Raw genomic sequence first — 24,882 nt, forward strand, 5'->3', positions numbered from 1 at the left:
TACCCAAGCTACTGTATGGGTTATAACTATTATTATTAATTGTTCTGTGCAAACATAATATAAAAGTACAAAGAACCATAAGCAGCAGTCTGTTGTTAGAATTTATTCTTCCTAATCCATCTGAACAGACTAATATGGAATAAATGTTGTTTAATTTCTAGGGTTTTAATAAGTGTATGATATGACAATCACCAGTAGAGGGTGCTATTGCATTTGTAAAATAGCTTGCATGAGATTTTTGTGAAACCTTGAACAGAAAAGTTCAGTGCTCTCCTCTCTTTGTTTCTTTCTTTCAAATGTAAAGAAACTTTATTGGCATGGCAGTTTGAAGGTTATTTTAGAAGCATCTACATGTTAAATTGGCTACATACTGTATATAAGTGTTGATTTCAGACAGTTGCTATTCAAACATGTAAATGCCTGGTATGCAGAGAATTTAAAAGGGTGTGTCATGTTCATGGTTTGGATTAGCCAACTTACACAGTTAACAAATAGTTTCCCCTTGTTTTTGCAGATTGGGAAGTCTAATGTAGCAGAAAGTTCCATGTTAGTATCTGTATCTCACGTTTCTTTCACTGTGTTTCAGAACTGGGTGCTGACATCAATTATATGTACTGTATTATTCACTCTATAAGACGCACCCACCTGTAAAGGAGGAAAACCCAAGAAAAAAAAAATTCTCACAGCCCTGCCCTGTACTCTTTCTGGTGGTCTAGTGGTAGGTCGGGACAGGGTCTTATAGAGTGAAAAACCCATAGGCAACATACAATCCCCCCCCCATAGGCAGCCCCCCAGTATCTCTTTTTTACTCCTGCCTGCCTCCCTCACTGGATGGCTGGTCTCCTGTTCGGGCAGAGTGGTGCAGAAGGCAGGCGCAAGGTTTTCATGTTTCTGCTTGGTCCGGTGTTGCTCCCTGAATGGCTGCCGTCAGTTCTCCGGACCAGGCAGGAATGCGAAAACCTTTCGTCTGCCTTCTGTGCCACTCTGCCTGAACAGGAGAACATCCTGGTCCAGCAAGGGAGGCAGGCAGGAGCGAGGAAAGCTCCTGCCGATACAGCACTGGACCCAACAGGCTTTAAAAAAAAAAGGTACTGGGGGGTATTCGCTCCATAAGATGCACCATTATTTTCACCCACTTTTTGGGTGAAAAATACGGTAATCCTGGTCCTGTTCACATAGTCCTGGAGTGTGACAAAACTCTTTGGGTTAAGTACTCGGATGCAGGCCTGGGTCTAGTAAATCTCAGTAGGATGGAGGGTAATTCCCATAAATTCAATTGCAATCATAAAATAAGCATTGCCTACACCAGTGTATCACAAACTGTGTGCCGCCCGAGATTCCAGGTGTGCTTCGAGACGTCAGGAAGAAGGAGAGGTTCTGGCATCAGCTGACTGCCTACAGGAAATACCTCTCACGATGAGAGACATATCCTGTAGGCAGCTGGTGCCAGCACCTCTCCTCCTCTCTGGCGCCTCTCTGTGCCTCTTCCCTTCCAGCACCCCACTGGTGGCTCAGGGCCCTGTCTGGAGGACCTTGGCACATGTGTGGGCGTCGACGTGATGATGTCACGTATGCATGTACTGTCATCGCGTCAACATCCGCGCACTTCCGGATGGCCTCGAGCCGTGGCCACCAGTTTAGTGTGCTGCAGCTTCGCAAAGTTTGCGAGACATTGATCTATACAATCAAAAATGGTTTCTTTTAACTGTATACTTTACGCAAGTCCCACCATTGTAGGTTAACTATTTACAAGGCCACCAAGCCACAAGGCCACCAAGAGCTATTTACAAGGCCACCAAGCCACAAGGCCACCAAGAACTATTTGCAATTTCCACAGTTCACAGTTTAGATTTTGCTCCCTCTCTTTCAACCAGATTTATCGTGTTGGTATACAGTCTTTCTCAATATAGGACAAGGCAATCCAATGTCAAATTTAATTCCGTAGAGTCCCTTTCTCTCCCTTTGTAACAGGCTTGCCTAGCAATGAGGATCTCCTTGTCCTACTCCCAACCTCTGGTGGGGTGGGGTATTACTTCTCACCATCCCCAAAAGTCTCTCCTTTGCAGCACAACCTTCTTATTCCACCACTTACAGCCTGAAAACTCCCTCCGTTTTGTGGCGGAAGTCTCTCTCTACGTTTTTCCTTACTCAAAACTCCCCCCTTGACTCAAAGGGTCTTGGCAGGGGACAGGCAACCCAAAACCGAATCTTTCCCACTCGCATACTTTTATTCCTCATACCCTGGCCAGCCCCCTTGGGCAGGACTATCAAACTTCTCTCATAATTTTTCTTCCCACCACCAGGGGATAGCAATCCCCTGGGAATCTCCAGTCATTCCAGCAACAACTTGAATGGAGGGAAATTGCCTTTATAAACTTATGCCATGACAATTCACTAGTTACCAAACAATTTATCATGGACTAATCAAGATCTGTAAAGCTCACAAAATTTATCATTAAATTTTTGTGGACCTCTTGAAAGAATGAGAAGCTGTGTGAAATGTTTAGATCGGTTTCTGAAATAAAATAAAAAATCCCTGATGCAGCCAGTCGTGAAACAGGGTACTTATGTTGGGGTATCGGCAGGAAGATTGACCTGCATTTTGGAATATGAATGAATGCGCTGGATAACTGAAGAACAACTTTAAGACTATCTAAGTGGAAGAATATAAAAAATGTATAAAATAAGAAAGTCTGAAAAAAATGGATCAATGAAAAGTGGAGTGAGTGATTCATATAATATAATTTGAAATTGGCTCACATTTGGAAGGTCCACAACAATTTCTTGATAAGTTTGTGAGCTTTATAGATCTTGATTAGTCCATGATAAATTGATAACTAGGAAGTTGCTTAAAACCCATCTTGTTTGTTCAAGCTTTCTTTCAGTGAATGTATAACTTGTGTTTTGAGTTATTACTGGAAAGCTATGTACTATATTTAAGAATGATGTTAACTTGAGATTTGCTTAGACGTTCGGTTGAAGATGCAACGATATACTATCCTGTTCTGCTTTCCCTACTTAATGTATGTGTCCTTTGAAATGTGTATTTTATTATGTATGGAAATTTTGTGAGCCGCCTTGGAGAAAGGTGAATTAAAAATATTGAAAATAAATAAAATAAATCAATAAGGACATTATTATTATTATTATTATTGTTATATTATTTCTTCCAGAATCAGACCAGAGCTTGGCAGAGACAAGTGTAAACAGCTTGAATGATAGTCTTGTACAAAATGATGACAGGGGCAATGAATCAGGTAGGACCTCATGTTCGTAGCTAGAACAAAAAAGTCATTAGTCCAAGAACATTATGTACATAAAGGGTCATTTCATAAATAATGCACACTATTTTTTTTTTAATTTATATGTTTATTTTTTTTCCAAGTATTTCTTTACAATCCTTCAATATAGTCTCCCTGCTTTGCAATGACCGAGTCCCTATGTCCGGGAAGCTTCATTATTCCATCCAAGACACTGTTTTTGTTCAGTTGCCGAATGGCTCGGGTACCGGCGGAAGAAAGCTCTTCCAAAGATGCAAAATGATGTCCACGCATAAGTTGTTTCAACTTTGGGAAAAGGAAGAAGTCTGGCGGACTCATGTCTGGACTGTAGGGAGCATGAGATAACACCTCCCAGCCGTATTTGCGTAGTTTTTCAATGATGAGTAGAGAACTCCATCTTCCCCATGACCAAAAAAATTTTGATGAGCTCAATCAAAAGACAAACAAACGATGATGATTTTTGCTTATGATCATGAAGGCATCATCATCACAGACAAAGTTCCATTTGGAAGAAGTGTCACAGCAGTATATTATCGTGATTTTTTGCTCAAAATGCGCAGAAAAATGCACAAAACCCAACCTCAGTTGCTCTTGGCTGAGCCACTCATTCTTCACGACAATGCTCACCCACACATAGGGAATGTCGTCAATGAAAAACTACACAAATACAGCTGGAGTCCTGCCCGCGTTGTGTGACCTTGCAACCGCGGGCACTTCGTCGGAGGGTGGCCAAAATTCTTCAACTGTTTGGCCCTATGGAACCTGCGGGACAAGTCTCGAGCTCGGCCTCTGCTCCAGTGTTGGGGGTCTCGGCCTAAAGTCCCCCTCGGCCTCGGCTCCTGCTACCCCAGCCTCGGGTAAGTCTCTTCTTGCTTCCTCAGGATACCAGCAAAAAAGCCTACCTCAGAGTCTCATGTGAGTGCCGCTTTGTCGGCCTCTTCGAGACATCATTTAAAGCGTGCCTCCTCACATAGGGAATACTCTTCCTTGAGGTCACCCCCGAAGGAGTGCACTGCTGCACCTCCGACCCAACAGCCTCTGGTCTCGGTGCCTATGTTCAAGGACATGCTTAAGGCTATCCTTACCATGCAGCTTTCCTCGATGATGAGCCAACTGGTCCCGGCCTCGAGTCAACTGGCCGCCACCTCGACCCAGTCCCAGTCTGACCAGCCTGGGCGTTCTTCCCTTGTGTCTTGGGGCCGTGCTCGGAAGTCTCGTAGACTGTCCTCGAGTGACTCCTCTTCCCCGGAGTCGGGGTGTGTGGCCTTTTGGGTGTCCTGGAAGGGAACCTGCTCCTCGCCCTCGGCCTTGTTGAAGCTCGCTCCTTCTAAGAAGCTTCGGTCTTCTCCGCCCCTCTGGGGCCAGTCTTCGACCTCAAGACCCGCGGGGCCTCTGTTGTCTTCGGCTTTGGAGGCATGTCTTCGTTTGACCCCGTCCTTTCTGCTTTCCTCAGGCAGACAGATGGATGTTGCCTGAGTGGTTACCTCGAGCCAGGAGGGGGAGTTTTCCTTTGCTCTGTCCTGCCGAGGCTTCGCAAACTGGTGCCCCTGATGCCGGGGTCCTCCCTAAGTCACTTTCCGTGGGGCCGCTCTTCCTCACCCACGAGGCGTTTCAGTAGAGCTTCCTCGGTCTCTCGTTCTCGTGACTCCGAGGCTCCGGCTTATTATTCGAGAGAAATTTCTCCCTCTTTCTCTGCCACCCCCAGATCCCGTTCTGGGTCCCCTGTGGAGGATATGTCTTCTCCTTGAAACTCCTCCTTCACTCATTTTATCTCCGATATGGGTAAGGCCTTGCAGCTGGATCTCCAGTCTAAGTCCCGCTATATCCAGGAATACTTGGCGTAGATGGGGGTTCCTTATCCACCCTGTGAGGCATTGCACTTGCCACTACATCAGGTTTTTCAGCAGACCTTCCTCCGGAACCTGGAGACGCCATATCTGTTACTGCTATCCCCTCCAAATTGGAGTCCCGTTACCGGACGGTCCCGGTCAAGGGGTTTGAGAATGCTCAGCTTTCTCACCAGTCCTTGGTGGTGGAGTCATACTTGAAAAAGTCCAACCCTTCGAAGGTGTACGCTGCGGTCCCTCTGGGCCGGGAAGGGCGTACCATGGACACGTTTGGTCGCCGCCTCTATCAAAATTTTATGATGGCGAACCACATCCTATTTCAGGTACTGTTTGGACACCCTCAACTCGTTCCAGATGGACTTGCTGGCTTCTCGGTGTCAGGAGTTTCATCTTCTCGAGGATACCCTCTCCCAGCTCCATCTCTATATGTTCCAGGCAGCTTACGATGCCTTCGAGTTGTCCTCGAGGGTTATGGCCTTTGCGATTGCCATGTGGTGCCTCGCCTGGCTCAGGATTGTGGATATGGACCTGAACCTCCAGGATCGTCTGGCCAATCTCCCTTGTATGGGGCATGAGCTCTTTGATGATTCCATTGAGGCTGCCACTAAGCGCCTCTCGGAGCATGAACGGTCTTTCGCCTCTCTGGTGCGGCTTAAACCAAAAACTTCTCTGACTCGGCTGTACAAGATCCCTCCTCGGAGGTACCCGCAGAAATCGACTCCTGCGTTCTCTCGGCCACCTCCAAAGTGTCCGCAGCAGCAGCGTCCTGCTAAGGCCTAGCCGCTGGCTCCGGCGAAGCCTGGACCATCTTTTTGACAATTCCAGTCTGAGCATCCTGCTCCCTTCCTCCTGGAGCCTTCCCCCCTCCCCATCGGGGGTCATCTCCAGCATTTCTACACTCAGTGGGAAAGTCTTACCACCGACAGCTGGGTGCTCACCATCGTCCAGGAGGGGTACTCTCTTCACTTCTGTCGCGTACCCCCGGACCTTCTGCCAAGAGAGTTTCCTTCTGCCGGGTCTCAGCTACCTCTTCTTCTGCGGGAAGCTCATGCCCTCCTTCACCTCAGGGCGGTCGAGGATGTTCCTACGGATCAGTGGAATATGGGGTTTTATTCCCGGTATTTTCTGGTTCCCAAGAAGACGGACCTCTGGGCTCTGAACAGATTTCTGGTCAAGGAAAAGTTCAGAATGCTCACCCTTCCTACGTTGTATCCCCTAATGCAGTGATTTCCAACCCTGTCCTGGAGGAACACCAGGCCAATCGGGTTTTCAGGCTAGCCCTAATGAATATGCATGAGAGAGATTTGCATATGATGGAAGTGATAGGCATGCAAATTTGCTTCATGCATATTCATTAGGGCTAGCCTAAAAACCCAATTGGCCTGGTGTTCCTCCAGGACAGGGTTGGGAACCACTGCCCTAATGGATGATGGGGATTGGCTGTGCTCTTTGGACCTCAAGGAGGCTTACATGCACATACCAATTGATCCGGCCTCTCGCCGGTATGAGATTCCAGGTGGGGGCTCTCCACCTCCAATATCGTGTTCTTCCCTTCGGCCTGGCGGCCTCACCAAGGGTTTTCATGAAATGCCTGGTAGTGGTAGCCGCAGCCCTACCTCTCCGAGGGCTTCAGGTGCTTCCCTACCTCGACGACTGGTTGATCAAAGCGTCATCCCGCCAGGAGGTTCTGCGAGCGATGAATCTGACAATTTCGCTCCTTCAGAGTCTCGGCTTCGAGGTGAACTTTCCCAAGTCTAGCCTCTGTCCATCTCAATCCCTCGAGTTTATCAGAGCGGTCCTGGACACGGTTCGCCTCCGCTCCTTCTTGACCCTGCCTCATCAGGAGGTCCTTGTTCGTCTGTGCCAGCGGGTGGCCCTCCTGTCCTCGGCCCCGGCTCGGCTCCTGATGGTCCTGCTTGGCCACATGGCTTCTACGGTTCACGTGACTCCTTTTGCCAGACTTCACCTCCGTATACCTCAATGGACTCTGGCGTCCCAATGGAACCAGGATCGGGATCCTGTCTCTCAACTCATTGTCATGACTCCTTTGTTGAAGCGGTCTCTCTTGGATGCTCTCTTCCATTCTTTCCAGAGGTTTTCTGTTTCATGCTTCTCTTCCGCAGAAGGTCCTCAAGACGGACGCGTCGGCCTATGCTTGGGGGAGCGCACCTGGACGGTCTTCGCACTCAGGGTCTTTGGTCCAATGCCGACCGCTTTTGTCATATCCATCTGCTGGAGCTTCGAGTGGTTTTCTATGCTTTTGTCACCTGGCTTTTGTCACCTGCTTCGCGACCGTGTTGTGCTAGTTTGCACGGACAACCAGGTCGCCATGTATTATATCAACAAACAAGGAGGCACAGGGTCCCTGTCCCTGTGCCAGGAGGCGATGCGGTTCTGGGATTAGGCCATCCGCCGTAACATCTTCTTTCGTGCTGTCTACATTCAGGGTCAGCAGAACTGCCTGGCAGACAAGTTGAGCAGTCTTCTGCAGCCTCACGAATGGTCTCTCCATTCATCGACCCTGCGTCAGGTGTTCGCTCAGTGGGGGACTCCGGAAATCAGTCTGTTCGCATCTTCCCTCAATCACAAGTTGCCCCGTTTCTGCTCCAGGGTTTACACCCCTCACAGGATCAAGGCGGATGCCTTTCTTCTGGATTGGACGAACCTGTTTCTGTACGCGTTTCCTCCTTTCCCTCTGATTCTGAAGACTCTCGTCATGCTCAAGTCCACTCACGCCACCATGATTCTGATAGCTCCTCGGTGGCCCCAACAACAGTGTTTCTTCCTGTTGTTACAACTCAGTTCCAGGGAGCTTCTTCTACTGCCTGTTTTTCCTTCTCTGCTTATGCAGAGTTGGGGCTCTCTGCAGTCTCTGCATTTAACAGCTTGGTTCCTCGAGACTTAATGCACTCGTTCCAGTTTCCTCAGTCTATGCTGGATGTCCTGGAGGCGTCTCGGAAGGAGTCCACTCGCCAATGTTACTATCAGAAGTGGACCCGCTTTTCTTCCTGGTGTGCTACGCAGCAACAGGATCCGCAGTCCGCCTCCTTGTCTTCTGTCCTGGATTATCTGTTGCACTTGTCTGGGGTTGGCCTCAAATCCACCTCGATTAGAGTCCACCTTAGTGACATTGCTGCTTTTCACCTGCCGATTGACGGAAAGCCTCTCTCTGTTCATCCTGTGGTTTCCCGCTTCAAGAAGGGCCTTTTTTACGTTCATCTGCCCCTTAAACCTCCTCCCGTGGTTTGAGATCTTAACGTGGTCCTTGCTCAATTGATGAAGCCACCTTTTGAGCCGCTGGGCTCACTTGAAGATTCTCAGGTGGAAAGTTGTGTTTCTTATTGCACTCACTTCTGCTCGTAGGGTCAGTGAGCTGCAGGCCTTGGTTGCGGACCCTCCTTTCACGGTTTTCCATCATGATAAGGTGGTTCTCCGTACCCATCCTAAATTCTTGCCTAAGGTTGTTTTGGATTTTCACATCAACCAATCCATTGTTCTTCCTGTGTTTTTTCCGAAGCCCCATTCTCACCCAGGAGAAGTGGCTCTGCATTCTCTTGACTGTAAGCATGCGCTGGCCTTCTACTTGAAGCGCACTGCTCCTCATCGTTCTGCTCCCCAGCTGTTCCTCTCTGTTGATCCTAACTGCTTGGGGCGCTCTGTTTCTAAGCGGACCATTTCTAACTGGTTGGCCTCTTGTATCTCTTTCTGTTACGCTCAGGCTGGTCTCTCCCTGCTGGGTCGGGTCACTGGCCACCGGGTCAGAGCGATGGCGGCGTCTGTTGCTTTCCTCCTCTCGACTCCGCTTGAGGAAATCTGCAAGGCTGCCACTTGGTCCTTGATTCATACGTTCACCTCTCACTACTGTCTTGATGCTTTCTCCAGGCATGACGGCCATTTTGGACAGTCAGTTTTGCAACATCTGTTCTACTAAATTGCCAACTCTCCTACTATCCCTTTCCGGTTAGCTTGGAGGTCTCCCACATGTTGAGAATATGCTGCCTGCTTGTCCTGGGATAAAGCACAGTTACTTACCATAACAGGTGTTATCCAGGGACAGCAGGCAGATATTCTCGCAACCCACCCATCTCCCCGTGTTGGCTTCTTTGCTAGCTATCTGAACTGAGGACATGCTGAGGACACGCATGCCCTAGGTCAGGCAGGAGGGGCACTCGCGCATACGCGGTCCACTCGCAAGCTTGAAGGTCTTCAAGCAAGTCTGCTTGCAAAAACGCCCACTAGGGGGCTCAGTAGGTGATGTCACCCACATGTTGAGAATATCTGCCTGCTGTCCCTGGATATCACTTGTTACGGTAAGTAACTGTGCTTTATGTACAATTGTCATTTTATAAACATAATACAGCACAAGGATCGACAAAACCCCTGCCTCCTCTCCCCTTCACAAATATCCCCTCCACTATCGAGAAAACTGAATAAGCCAGATTATTATAGAATGCTACACAGAAAAATCATGCTAACAGAATACCGCAGTCACACATGACAGAAATAGTGTTAGGAGAGTGCAACTAGGGCGACTACCCCCCTGGTTAAGGAGAGCCCTTCTATCACCCCTCTCCAGCACTATGCCATACCTCTCCCTCCATCACTATGTCCAACATTCCTCCCATAAAAACTTAAGAATAGCCTTACTGGGTCAGACCAATGGCCAGCAAGCCCAGTACCCGTTCTAACGGTGGTCAATCCAGGTCCCTAGTACCTGGCCAAAACCCAAAGAGTAGCAACATTCCATGCTACTGATCTAGGGCAAGCAGTGGCTTCCCCCATGTCTTTCTCAATAACAGACTGGATTTTTCTTCCAGGAAATTGTCCAAACCTTTCTTAAAACCATCTGCACTATCCGCTCTTACCACAACCTCTGGCAACGTGTTCCAGAGCTTAACTATTCTCTGAGTGAAAAGAAATTTCCTTCAATTGGTTTTAAAAGTATTTCCCTGTAACTTCGAGTGTTCCCTAGTCTTTGTAATTTTTGACGGAGTGAAAAATCGATCCACATGTACCCATTCTAATCCACTCAGGATTTTGTAGACTTCAATCATATCTCCCCTCAGCTGTCTTCTTTTCCAAGCTGAAGAGCCCTAACCTTCTTACTCTTTCCTCATAGATAGGCGTGCCATCCCTTTCAATCTGTCCCTCTATTTCCTCTCCACCACCATATCCAACATTTATCCCTGTCATCCTTCTCTTCCCCATGTATCTCTACCTCACTCCTCTCTCTCTCTCTCTTTGCCCAACAATTTTCCTCTTTCTTCATTTCCCCATGTGCACATCTCTTTCACTCTCACTCACACACTCATGCCCAAGAATTCTCCCTATCTATTCCCTTCCTTGTGTTCCAAGTTCCGGCCCCCTCCCTTCCTTCTGTGTCCCGCCTTCCATCTTTTGTCCCAAATTTGTGCCCCTCCCATGTTCCAACACGCTTCTCCCCCTCCTTTGTCCCACATTATCCCCTCTCTCCCTTACTTGTTCCTTTCAGGGCCGTCCAGCTGGGCATGCCCCCCTCCCCCATAGCCAACTCTGATATCAGAGCTGACGAAGGAGGGAAGCCTTCTGGGTCAGCCGTGGAGCCAAGTTACCTTAACTGCCCTTCCAGCTGGGATTGTCCTTCCTGCCTTCTGGGTCAGCCAGGTGCAGCGTGCAAGAGTCGCTGAAGGCAGGAAGGAGCACCCCAGCTGGAAGGAGGACTGTTGAGGTAACTTGGATCCATGGCTGACCTGGAAGGCTTCCCTCCAACATCAGCTCTGACATCTGAGCAAAGCCTTCTGGGTTGGCTTTGATGGAGGGGGGCCTGTTTATAAATGGAATCCCTGGTGGCAAATGCATTGGGTACGAGGGTGGAGGACTGTTTGATCCATAGTAGGGAGGGAGGGTGGCTGCTGGACTCGTGAGGGGAGAGGGGCTGCTGTTACACCGTGATCGCGAGGGGACCTGCTGGATGCGCGATTGTGAGGGGGGCTGCTGACCTGGAGGGGTGGGAAGGGAGGCAACTCACGGCAGATCCTTTACTGCGGGGATAAGGCCATTCACCGATCTACAGGGCGGTAAATGGCCTGTTCCCATACCCGTGGCAACCAGTTGATTTTTTTTTTCCCCGTTCCGGGTAACAGTCACCTTATCATTCTCTACCTCAGGCCACACAGTTATGGATTGTTCATCTCCAGCCTACATGAGCCAATACTCACTCTCACATTGAGTGGGCCAGTTGAAGGCCAGCTCTGGAGCTACCACCTCCTTGCTCAGGCAGTCCACTGTTACAGTTGTTTCCTGTTCTCCGAGCAGAACTCTACCAAGGAATAGAAGTCTATGTATATTCTGCATTGTGCAGTTGTGCAGAATTCCCCCATGAATATCACTCAGTTCAGCTTAGCTCTTACTGACAGGGTAGTAATATTAGAAATATGAACAGTTCTTGAGTAATGTTTACAAAGGATTAGGTACTTTCATATCAGGCCTGCATACCTAACCCTTCCTGATATCTTGCATTCAGTGGGTATATTTACTGTGGTAACTGACCTAGAAGTCCTGTGTTCCATTCATGTTTGATTTTCTCTCCAGTACCTCTTGGAGTGGAGATGGAATGTAAAGTCTTGCTCTTTCCTCTGCTTTTTCTTGGATATGAAATCAGTGGGGAAATGGAGCTCTTTCTGATCTTTCCTTCTCGTGGTGCCGCATGCTAATCACTTTTAAAGATAAATACAGGAAGACATGACACAAGAGAAGACTTTGCTTGTGACATTGTGACAATAAGCTTATTTGTCGGGAAATGGTGTCAGAACAAAACAAATGAGGACTTTGTATTGTAAAATAGCCTAATAGTACCTGATACATTAGAGCAGAAAAGAACAGCTTATTCTGCTTGTTGTCTCTGAGGCATTATCAGTGCCAGAATAACTCTTAGATGCTGGCTGCCCATGTTAAAATTTGACTTGTCGTGTTCTGTTCTGTCATGTGCACTCAATGTTTGTAGATGATTTTTGAAGGGTTAATATAACATCCTTAAAAAGGCATGAGCAGGAAAACCTTTGTACTCTATTCCAAGCCATATTGATGCACCTTTTATCAAAACAAATATTAGAGTGATGGAAGAACCTATAAAATAAAGCTTAAAATGTTTAATATGAAGACCTGATTTTCACTGACTTACATGGACTATTTATGATTGATAAGTTTTACAGAAGCTTGGAACAATGATCAGGGAAAAGTAACAATTAAGAACTTGTGTGTTGTGATCTCCCAATTACGATGCTTCATATTAAATTGAAATAGAAAATGTAATATATGTGTGTGTATGCATCTAGCTGTAGAAGAGTTTATTTGATTTAAGGTGTTTTATATTTCTTTCATTATTTGTTGGATCATAGCTAATGGTTCCTTTATGAAAGGGGCATAACTTATGTGCATATGTAATCTGTTTATAAAATTTACGTTTATAAGATTTCTTTTAAATGTTCTGACAGGAGGGATTGGGCATCCCTCCTGCCGCACAATGTATGGGAGTGTTTCCAGCAGGAGGGATTGAACATCCCTCCTGCTGGTAGTCTTTGCCGGGGGTTGGGGACGGATTGCCGCTAAACTTATCGCTGCAGGAGATCCCTTGCTGCGATAAAGCTCAGCGACAACCCGATTCTCTAACCGACATCTGTAACATGGACGTTGGTTAGAGAATTGGGTTGTTTTTTTAGGTGGGCTTAGGTGCAATTCTGTATAGGATGTCTGTGTGCGATTCTCAAAAGCTGCTGAGGCGGCTTTTGAGATTGAGCGTCATATACAGAATCTGGGCCTTAGAGCGTACTTTGAATGCGTATTGATAATGTTTTTTTTGTTGTTTTTTTTTTAATTTCACGGTAAATGAAGATGAAAGACAAGGCACCAGCAAGCATGCCTCGCCTGAGCCTGACATGACCCTGAGAGACTACCAGATGGAAGTGGCACGGCCAGCTCTGGAAGGGCACAACATTATAATATGTCTTCCTACAGGAAGTGGAAAAACCCGAGTGGCTGTGTACATTACCAAGGAACACCTTGAAGAGAGGAAAAGACAATCCAAGTTGGGAAAAGTAATTGTGCTGGTTAATAAGGTATCACTTTGAACTGGTGCAAAAATTAACATTTCTTTGTGCAGTAGTATTGAATATTTTCAGTGAATAACCCCCTCTTCTACTAAACCGCGCGAGCAGTTTAGCGCGGGGAGCCGCGCTGAATGGCCCGCGCTGCTCCCTACGCACATAGAGTTCTTATGAGCATCAGGAGCAGCGCAGTGCCCCACGCTAAAACTATTAGCGCGGTTTAGTAGAAGAGGGGGTAAGTTATTGTTGTGCATGTTTATATAACTATAAGGTTATTTTTTATATTAGATATTGTGCCTTAAGGATGTATTTTGTACACAAAGTCTAACATTGGTAATAGATGCTATAGAATCTTGTATTTCATTTTCATTTCATTTATCAACATTTATATCCCACTTATCCAAAAAGACATTTTTGTTTCTATGTGGTCCACAATATATTTACTATGCAATAAGATAAAATATACATAAAAACATGGGACTCCTTTTATCAAGCAGTGGTAGAGCTTTTTACCACGAACTGATGTGGGAAATGCTCTAACGCTCATAGAAATTGAATGAGCATTGGAGCATTTACCTTGCAGGCCCGCGGTAAAAAGCACAATTGCTGCTTGATAAAAAGAGCCTATAATCTTCTAAACAATACTAATGTGTTAATACATTTGAAAGAATCACAAATCTACAGCAATTATCCGTTTCTTTTTTATTTATTTATTTGATTATTCGTTATAATGTCTTAATAACAAATATTCATGAATGACCACAAAAAATACAAATTCCATATAAAGAACAACAAAACATATTAGGCAATAAATCAACCATGTCCTAGTCCACATTATCGCTGGTCGCCAGTATTTTAAAATAAAACATCAAATCTTTCTGTCTACTTATCTAGGGTCAGGCAACTGGCATTTTTATATATTTATATATCATCCTCCAAAAGTAAAATCAACTTTCAACAACGGTTTCTCTTTAATAGTCTTCTAACTGGACTGGATCATAAAACACATATTTATCACTACCATACGAAATAAGGCATTTTCATGGAAATTTCAAAAAGAAAGTAGCTCCAATTGCCAAAACCTTAGGCTTTAGTTGAAGGAACTGTTTCCTTTTGAACTAAGTCTGTCTAGAGACATCCGGAACATTATCACCCATTGACCGCAAAACATCTCTTGTTTTTTAAAAAAATGTAATTTTAAAATATTAAATTATCCGTTTCTTAACAGAAATTTCAGAAAAGGTTATTAGTTGTCTGATAAAAATCAAATAGTTATCTTGTCTCTTAATACTAGAAGGAAGAGAGTTCAAACATTTAGGAGCAATTTCTGTAAAGGACGTCTGAAAGTTAGGCATCATTTAGATGTCCAGCGGCACTACGCTCAGCGCGATTCTCTTAAGCATTGACACACAATAGAAAATCGTGCTCAGCGGCACTCTGGAAATTTAAATGTATTTTTGTAGTTGGGTGTGCTTTATAAAATTGCCTTTTAGGCACCACATAGAAGTCTTCACATCTATAACATTGTGTTTTAGTGTTATGTCATTAGAATGGCGATTTTATGCTGTTTTTGTTACATAAAAATTGTATGCATCCCAATTTTACAGAATACCACTTATATCCTAAATGGTTTTTTTCATCCGGCTACTTTATCATATTTCTATTCTGTCCTGGTGAGCTCAAGGGGATTAAGCAACTTGCCCAGGGTCACAAGGAGCAGTGAAGGGTTTGAACCCACAACCTCTGGATATTGAGACTTTAGCTCTACCCACTGCATCACACACACTCAGATATTAGACGACATGTTAATTCAAAAGCCAAGCTTATATCCTCTTGATTCATAAGCAGTCATTTCTCTGGCCAATCGGATTCTTAGGCCACTCCCAGTGCATCCCAGAATGCATTGCGAATGGGGCCTAAGATTCCGGTTGGCCCAGGAGCCTAAGACCCATCCCAGGTGCCTAAGGCTACTTCCAAGCCAAGACATGCCAATTCCTAGCCTTAGGCGGGCCTATACACCTCCCTAGGCTCCCAGAGGCGCCTACAATGTAGGCAGCCTGCCTCGATTTTTTTTTTTTTTTTTTTTTTAACGTGCATCTTGATTGGCTGGTTAGGCAGCAGTTGGCTGCCTACAATCGGGATTCTGTTTATAGAATTTGGCCCTAAATGTAAGAATACTATTACCAGAGGGTGGTAGACGCATGGAACGCATGGAACCTCTTCCAGAGGTTGTGATAGGCCAGACCACAGTACAGGGGTTCAAGGAAGGTTTGGATAGGTTCCTAAAGGATAAAGGGATTGAGGGGTACAGATAGAAGCAGAGGTAGGATATAAAAATGGTCAAATCACTTCACAGGTCAAAGGACCTGGTGGGCCACCACGGGAGCGGACCACTGGGCGGGATGGACCTCTGGTCTGACCCAGTGGAGGCAACTTCTTATGTTCTTATGTAACTGTGTAAGTGCTAACAGGACACCTACAAGCATTATTCTGCAAATATTTGTGTAGCTTATATAGTAAGCATTTGCAAGGAGGACATGCACGTGGGCAGGACAGTCGGGTGGCTCCCATTTACACATGTAACTTATAGAATGATGTCAGTTAAGGCACATCCCTGCTGCATTTAGGTTTCTTCACTTAAATTAGCACTAGGACTGATTTAACTACAGGCACCTAAATGTTAGGCATCCTAAATGTTAGAATTCTATAATGGAACCTAGCTGCCTAGGTTCCATTATAGAATGGGCTCCTCCCACATGGCTTCAGGGTATTTACGTGGAGGAGCCCAGTTATAGAATTTCCCCTGAAGATCTATAAACTGCCTCGGCACTATCTGGATAGTGGTGGGGCAGCATGTGGCCGGAGTGGCAAGTTATCTGGACAGCATAGCTATCTGGATAAAGTTAGAAAAAGTTGTCCTAACTTAACTGTATCTAGATAGCTATCCTGACAGCAGGTTGAATTTTGTCACTATCTAGATCCGGGGTCTCAAAGTCCCTCCTTGAGGGCCGCAATCCAGTCGGGTTTTCAGGATTTCCCCAATGAATATGCATGAGATCTATGTGCGTGCGCTGCTTTCAATGCATATTCATTGGGGAAATCCTGAAAACCCGACTGGATTGAGGCCCTCAAGGAGGGACTTTGAGACCCCTGATCTAGATAGCAGTGCTGAATAACCAAGCTTTATTTGACCACCATGACCAACATTTAAAAAACTGCTGACAACACTGGCTGAATTGGGACACATTAATTGCTTTAAGTAAAATATTAAGATTAAGATTTAGTGCTGGACTATGGGAAATTATTAGAATAAGCACTTTTTCTGTGTAAAAAGTTTAAACATGTCGTATTGTTTTTATTGGTTAGGTCCCATTAGTTGAACAGCATTATCGGAAAGAATTCCATCCATACCTGAAGCGTTGGTATCGTGTGACAAAGCTCAGTGGTGACACCCAGATGAAGATCTCCTTGCCTGAAGTAGTACAGAATCATGATATAATTATCTGTACTGCTCAGATCCTGGAGAATTCTCTCATGAATGCAGATGGAGAAGATGAAGATGGTGTTCATTTATCAGGCATGTCCTTCACTTGATCTTGTGTTGGAAGCCCAAGATTTCTTTCAGTAAGAATGTTCTGAAACTCTGTCATAGGCAGCAGAGGGAACCTCTTGTCAACCCTTGCTGACCCTTACCAGGGGATGTAAACTTCTAGTTAGTTTCCAAATGCAGGATAAAATACTTCTGGGGATGGTAGTGGGCCATGAAAGTATATTTACCTTAGTATCTAGGTATGGGGAAAAACACTGTAGGACTGATTCATAACTTCTGTGAAGTTGTTGTGATTGTCAAAATGGAGGGTGCAACCCTTTTCAGTGGTGGCCCCAGAGTTATGGAATAAATTACAGGGGCATTTGAGGACAGAGGCAAAGTTCAGCCACTTTCGATAGAATTAGTTGGCCCTTTTTCACATAAATTCCTATGAGAGTTTGTTAACCACATTGCTGGAGTTTTCTCACTGTAGTTCTCGCCATATACCAGTTTTTCTCACGTTTTGGGTTTTTGTTGTTTTTTTTTTAACGTGTATAAAAGAATTGCAGTGCTACTGCTTTCATATTCATGCACCCAAGCATTGGATCTGCAGGAGATATCAGCCTGTTATCAACGCCACCAGTTGTGTGGCCAAGACTCTTGAAAAAGGTATAGTTCGCTATAGCGAAATGCTTACAGAGTAGAGTCGTTCTCTGCAGGATTGTACCTCTTCTTTCCATCAATAAAGATTTCATTTGGAAACATCGCGATTGGCCCACTTGTTTCTGTTTGAGCCACATATAGAACCAGGAGGTAAATAGCCACTGAGAAAAATGTTTGCATTGCTACAATACAGGTGTGACTCTCAAAGTTAAGTGATCTGTTCTGCAATCTTTTTCTAGATTTTTCCCTAATAATTATTGACGAATGCCACCATACTCAGAAGGAAGCTGTCTATAATAATATTATGGTCCGCTATTTCAAGGAGATGAAAAGAAACAGAAAACAGAGGAAAGAAAATAAGCCAGAAGTTCCATTGCCTCAGATCCTGGGACTGACAGCATCACCTGGTGTGGGAGGAGCCAAAAATCAGACGAAGGCTGTGGAACATATTCTAAAAGTAAATTATTCTTTCCAAATTTAGATGATCTTTTAAAGTGAGAGAGATCCAAAATCACAAGGGTGTGGGGGAGGATAGCCCATTTAAGCACACAAACAGTATTTCTTTTTCTGTTGCTGCTGATGGGAGGTAGTCACCACATTTCCTATTCTTACCATGACCCGATGCCAGCGATACTTGATTCACTATGGGAGGACCTGGATTCAGATGGCAGGACCCATGTTTTTAAAGCCATAGTGAATAGGGTTCATAGACAACGGCGCGAAAGACAAAGGCGCGCCCAGAAAATTGAGCGCAGTGTGGAGACGTGCGCCGCTCAAAATTACTGTTTTTAGGGGTTTTGTTGGGGAACCCCCCCCACTTTACTTAATAGACATCGCGCCGGCGTTATGGGAGGTTTGGGGGGTTGTAACCCTCCACATTTTACTGTAAACTTAACTTTTTCCCTAAAAACAGGGCAAAAGTGAAGTTTTCAGTAAAATGTGGGGGGTTACAAACCCCCACAACGCGGCGCGATGTCTTAAGTAAAGTGGGGGGTTCCCCCCTCACGCCCCCCCCCCGTCGGAGCCCTAAAAACATTAATTTTGACGGCGCACGCCTCCGCGCTGTGCTCAATTGTCTGGGCGCACCTTTGTCCCGGCGCGCTTTTGACCTGACACCGTGAATAGTGCTTGAAGTTTACAATTTAATTTAATAGTAGAGTTGAATGGTAATTTTCCATTTTCACTAGAAAATAACTTCTCCTGTTAGCTTGTTCTGTGTTTGTCCATTCTTTTCTTTCTATATATTGAAGTAAGCTCTCAAAAAAAGTGAAATGATACCTTGTTGTTGGGCTAATGTAATCCATTTCATGCTAAAGGGCGTTTGGGGGGGTTGTAACCCCCCACATTTTACTGAAAACTTTTCTTTTTCCCTGTTTTTAGGGAAAAAGTTAAGTTTACAGTAAAATGTGGAGGGTTACAACCCCCCATAACGCCGGCGTGATGTCTATTAAGTAAAGTGGGGGGGGGGTTCCCCCCACGCCCCCCCCGTCGGAGCCCTAAAAACAGTAATTTAGAGCGGCGCGCGCCTCCGCGCTGCGCTCAATTGTCCGGGCGCGCCTTTGTCTTTCGTGCCGTCTATGAACCGAAAAGATCCCTACCCAAGGTGTCTTTTTATAAAATACTAATGCAGGTAAAGAAAATCGTGCCTGTGTTGCAGGTTTAGACATTTATACCTGTCCTGGAACAGGTATAAATGTCCATGCCTATCATTGTTATAACATGCATGTAGTGTTGTGTATATCTATATGTATGTACACATACTAGTGGCTTCCTTCACCTGCATTTGTGGGAGGAGAGAAAGAGTCAACCTAAGTTTCAAACATATATGTGCATTAGAGTGGTCCATGGTAGCATGCAAAAAAATCGACCTTGTCAACTGTTGTCTCTACAAGGCTTATTTTTGTCCACTTGATATGTCTTACTCATGTGTCAAATTTCAGCTTGATTAGACAATATTTTTGTTTTCTGTTGTTTTTTTTTTCCACAGTTCTGTGCTTAGGGAAATGTATGTCATACAAATTAAAATACATTTGTATTTTATCTTTGTAAACCTGCCTTGAGATCTAAGTGTTACACCTGCACTAATTTAGCATGTGTGGTACATGCATTTGCTGGAAAAACAATACCACAAGGGGCTTTTTTTTGGCAGATATATATGGAAAGCATTCAGATCACATGGTGATCAGGGCTGTTCTGATATTCCGAGTGAACATCTTCAGAACTCGCTGGCCTGCTGTGCAGAACTGTAGTATTTCAAGATCAGTAAGGCCAGTATGTAAAATCTGAAAACGCTTTTCTCCAATGCTAGCATCGTTTGACAAAATATTTATCAGGCCAGATCTTTGGACAGCACTGGCTCAATCTAATCTTTGTTAATAACCTAATTAGTTGTTACCACACTGTTTAAGTCCTAACTGAAATTAACTTTTGCATGCTTTCTTAAAGCATGAAATTAAATTACAGCCTGGGGGGGACTGCACTTAAATGGTAGCTCAATGAACCATCAGCATTGTAGCAGTTAAACAAGAGTGAACAGCAGCATCCTGACACCCATGTCTCCCCAACAACCTTAACCTTTTTTTACCAACAGTTCTCCTCTCAAACCTGGACGCCACACTTCAGACCCTAATCGCTAACCTCTGCCACTGTTCCCTCTAAGTTGAGCAGGAGTCCTCACCTACAGTCCCGTTAACAAATGTGTGTTTGGGGAGGGGGAGGAGTGCTGTGCTTCCTCATTATCATATTTTCAATAGTAAGGAACAGGCAAGCTCTACAGGGAAACCTAGCAATTGAAAACACAGTATTGAGGCCCATCCCCCCTCCCCACTGGCAGCAATGCAGTTGGAAGATTCCTGCACACACAGAGGGAACAGTGACCTCTACCCACCATTCCCATTCCAGATCTGTTTTGCCATCCATGTTGAATTCAAAATGACACCAGTTGGCAGCATGTCTACCATGATCTTCACATGGGTTATTGTTTAGAACTGTCAACCATTGTTATTAGAGAGCCTACACGAGAAAGAGCCAGAGGTTAGGGGGGAATCAGAACTCAATAGGGGGAGTGTTTTCTTGGCCGATCATGGTTCTGCTCTACCAACTAGCCTTTTTCTTTAAGGCCAGTTAGCACAAAGGGAGACGTGCCAAATTTATTTTTGATAGATCAAATGCATTCAAGGGCGAGACTTACTTTGATGTTGCCTTGGAGTACCTTCACACCCTGCATATTTCTAACTTAGGACATCTCAGTGTCAACTACCAGAGTAATGTGCATGCAACGGATAGATGGGAAAGGAAGACATGGAAAAGTAGATAGGTTTGAGAAGGAAGCAGAAAAATTGAAGAAAGTTGAATATTAAAAGTTAATGCCAAAAATGGATGTAGGGCAGAAAGTGAAGGAGAGAAAAACAGCAAATGGATAAGAAGGTCCTGGAAACAGAGTTAAGAGCAGAGACCGAAGGAAGTACAACCAGAGACTGGGAAAATATGATTAGAGAAATAAAATCACTAGACAACAAAGCTAGAAAAGATGATTTTCTTCAGTTTAGTGATTGAAATATGTCAGTTTTGAGAATTTACATCTGCTGCCTTTTTTTTTTTTTTGTCACTGTTCAGGAAGAAATGCATTTGTTTCTAATTCTCTGGTGTTGTACTGCATGCAGAGTGTCATCTTAGGGTTTTGTTTATGTATATTAGGAATTGTTAATTTGTAGGGGTTTTTTTTGTTTGTTTGTTTGTTTTGTTTTTTGCATAGGGTTTATTTGTGTTCTGCATGTGTGATCAAGACCAGGTGTTCTGGTAGGAATGAATGTCGAGAAGCGTTATTGGTATCATGGCCCCAAGTAGGAAGATATTTGTCGGCTCTCCTTCACCCCTTTTGAACCCAAAATGGCTCTCACTTAAAAATTATCGAAGACCATTGCACTTTAGAATTTACCACAGTCAGAACTCTTAAGTGACTTTTGTTGATTTCACCATTAGCCAGCTAAATTTAGCTATGTTGTGGCCGAACAGCACCAGGCTTGATTTAAAAATTGACCCATTTCTGAAGAATAAACTTTTTTTTTTTTTCTTTTATCACCTTTTTTTTGTAGATCTGTGCCAATCTTGATGCATATAAGATTATGACAGTTAAAGACCATGCAGTGCAGCTCAACAACCAAGTGAAGGAACCTTATAAAAAGGTTGAAATTGCAGAGGAAACAAGAGAGGTAGGATTTGCAGTAAACATACTTGTATGAAATTTCCATGACCTAGAGAATGACATGGGGACAAGAACCACAGAATGGGGAGGGAACAGAGCCCATGGGGGTGGGGTGGGGTTGGGGACAGAGCCTGCAGGGACAGGAACAAACTTTGTCCCCATATTTTTCTCTAGGCCGCACGTCGCAGTAAGAGCCTGGCAACTTGCAGCACATCGTCGCCAAAGCAAGTGGCATGGACGCACTTAGGCCCTGATTCTATAAATGGTGACTAAAACATAGGTTCCCGAGGAATGCGGCACTTATCGCCTGTCAATCTGAAGTTAGACGTCGTTTATAGAATCGCATCTAGCGGTGCCTAAACTGAATTTAGGCACTGGAAGGCGCCCTAGCCTTAGGAGTCTGTCTGTATGCCAGAGTTTTCTTGGCCTAAATACCAAAAGTTAGGCGCCTACCTGTGCCCAAGTCCAGTTTAGGTGCCTACATGTAAAACATGTCCACGATCCACCCCTGAGGAAACCCACTTTTTGGTAGGTGCATCTGACTAGGTGCCTACCTGAAAGTTATTGTCTACCGAATTAGGTGCCTACTACCCGATTAATTTGAATTTAATCTAATTATGAGTTGCTAATTGCCAATGGTATGCTGAACTCTGTCCATTCTCACAAGCTTACTGCAGAGCGATGCCAATCACAGCTTTTGATAGTTACTCCTTCTCCCAGAAATCTGCTGCTCCCTTCCAGTTTCTCTTTCTGCAGGCAAGCTTGTAAGGTGTCTTCTGATCTGCTTGGTTTATTTCTTTTTTGTTTTGCGATAGTTTTGCAGTCTTTTTCATGATAGCAGAGATCTCTTTTGATAAGGGTTTACTCTTCCTGTGTGGAGAGGAGCAGATTTTAAATCTGCAGCTGGCAGGTATATCCTTCAGAGTCCTGTTTCAGCCAGCCTGCTAAAGATTAGAGGAGCTTAGGGTCCATTTCCCTGGTGCTTGCCTGCCCCTTTGACTTGGCCAGGGGTAGGAGCATAGGCTGTTTAGGCTCTAATATTGTTTCATTGGGGTGCTCAAGGTGCTAGCTGCATTTTCTCTCCCCCCCCCCTCATTTTGACATGAGAGACTGGGGGGATGTTTGAGGGTCTGTCCATGGAGGTCTGAATGGCAGCCCAACGATCCCCAGCGAAGTGACTGAGTGACTGGAAGCAGAGATCCTCTCCTAGAACAGCTACACCTGAAAGGAGCTGAAGCAAGAAGCAGCAGCATCATTTCTCCACACATTGTCTGTGAGTAAAGGCTGTAACAGCCTGTGGGAAAAATTTGAGGGGGTGGGTCTTCAAAATCTGTTTTTAACTGTTTCTATACCTAGGGCTTTGTCCCTCTTTCCTAAAAATCCTGTTTTTGAGGTTTTTGGTCAGCCCTGAGGTGATTTTAAGCTGGTTTTTAGCACTAAAATTCGCCAGCAGCAGCCATCTTGGATATTCCTGATTTTTTTTTTTTTTTTTCCCCCTAAGTTCTCAAACCTCTCCAAAACACCTCATTTTGCTTCTAAAGTGCCAGGGATGGAGTCCTCTGACTAATATCCTTATGTCATGCCTTGTTTGTGAAGAATGGGAGGCAGAAGAGCACCCTTGTGCCACGTGCTGAGTCAAGTGAAGTGGGGATGCAGGAACTTCATGTTTAGCTCCCACAAGGCCTCTGGGGCATGGCACACCTCTTTTGAGCCTCTTAGGGGAGCAGATATTTCCCCAGTAGCCCTGGAACAGTGGTACAACGTGCTGAACTGGCACAGAAACTCCACAGCCAAAGAAGAGGTATCTCCTCCTTTCTGAAGGGGAAGGAGAGTTGTCTATTAAGGTCTTTACCCAAGAGTTTATTAATCTGCTTCAAGGTAAGGTAACGTTATTCGCTGACGACGCCAAACTATGTAATATAGTGAGAGATGACAATTCACCCGATAGTATGACACAGGACCTACATTTGTTGGAGCTTTGGTCCTCGACCTGGCAGCTGGGCTTCAACGCTAAGAAATGCAAGATCATGCACCTCGGCAGCAGAAATCCGTGCAGAACTTACACCTTGAATGGTGAGACCTTAGCTAGAACTTCAACAGAACGAGACTTGGGAGTAATTATCAGCGCAGACATGAAAACTGCTGATCATGTGGAGAAGGCTTCATCTAAGGCAAGACAGTTGTTAGGTTGCATCTGCAGGAGTTTCGTCAGCCGGAAGCCTGAAGTCATAATGCCATTATACAGAACCATGGTGAGGCCTCATTTGGAATGCTGTGTGCAATTCTGGAGGCCAAACTACCGAAAAGATGTGCTGAGAGTAGAGTCGGTGCAACAGATGGCCACCAGGATGGTCTCGGGGCTCAAGGATCTATCGTACGAGGAAAGGCTGAAAAATTTGCGGCTGTACTCACTCGAGGAACGTATGGAGAGAGGAGACATGATCGAGACGTTTAAGTATATTACCGGCCGTATCGAGATGGAAGAAGAGATTCTCTTTCTCAAAGGACCCTCAGCCACAAGAGGGCATCTGCTCAAACTCAGGGGCGGGAAATTTCATGGCGACACCAGGAAATATTTCTTCACCGAGAGAGTGGTTGATCCTTGGAACAAGCTCCCGGTGCAGGTGATCGAGGCAAACAGCGTGCAAGAATTTAAGAGCAAATGGGATGCCCATGTGGGATCCCTTAGAGGATTAAGCCAAGGGAACCTGTCACCAGGAGTGGGATCCCTAGGATAGTAGACTTGGGGGTGGGCAGACCTGATGGGCTATGGCCCTTATCTGCCGTCATCTTCTATGTTTCTATGGCAGGCTTATGCACATGGCAAAAATACACAATTTAGATCCGCTGAAGAATGACCCTCGGCGCACATCTCTAAGCATTTCTTCTATGTGAGTGGAGCTCCACCCTGGCTCTGATTGTCAGTCAGTCAGGGATTCAGGGAACAAAAGTTTAGTCTTGATCCCTTTACTGTTTGAAAGCGAGGCCTCCCTGATGGGAGATTTAGCCTCCAATGGTGAGGTTCAGGATGGTATCCCAGCAACAGACCTGGGAGAGGATCCCTCTATACGGTGACTGCTCGTCTTTGGCCTTGCCAGACATTATTACTGAGTCTCTTCATCAGCTCAAGTCTGATCTGCCTCAGCCCCAGTCATCTCATTGTTCTCTTTTGAGAGAGGTCCAATCTTAGCCTATGTCCTCTCCGTGGCACCCAGACATGAAACTCCTGGTTACAGAGCCCTGAGAGGTCCCATAAGGCTCCCTCAAAGGGACTAAA

The 24,882-nt window shown here is 45.2% G+C and overlaps 1 protein-coding gene across 1 annotated transcript in view; it reads left to right on the forward strand.

Moving 5' to 3' along the window:
• The window catches only part of IFIH1 (interferon induced with helicase C domain 1), a 108,466-nt gene that overhangs the window by 23,422 nt on the left and 60,162 nt on the right, over window positions 1–24,882 (forward strand). Inside the window, exons 4-8 of the mRNA XM_033946887.1 lie at window positions 3,174–3,257; window positions 12,998–13,221; window positions 16,576–16,786; window positions 17,641–17,858; window positions 21,496–21,612. Of these exons, the coding sequence (XP_033802778.1) occupies window positions 3,174–3,257; window positions 12,998–13,221; window positions 16,576–16,786; window positions 17,641–17,858; window positions 21,496–21,612 (854 nt within the window). The remainder of the gene's footprint in view (window positions 1–3,173; window positions 3,258–12,997; window positions 13,222–16,575; window positions 16,787–17,640; window positions 17,859–21,495; window positions 21,613–24,882) is intronic.

Source organism: Geotrypetes seraphini, chromosome 5 (genome assembly GCF_902459505.1).
Source record: "Geotrypetes seraphini chromosome 5, aGeoSer1.1, whole genome shotgun sequence".
Lineage (NCBI taxonomy): Eukaryota > Metazoa > Chordata > Amphibia > Gymnophiona > Dermophiidae > Geotrypetes > Geotrypetes seraphini.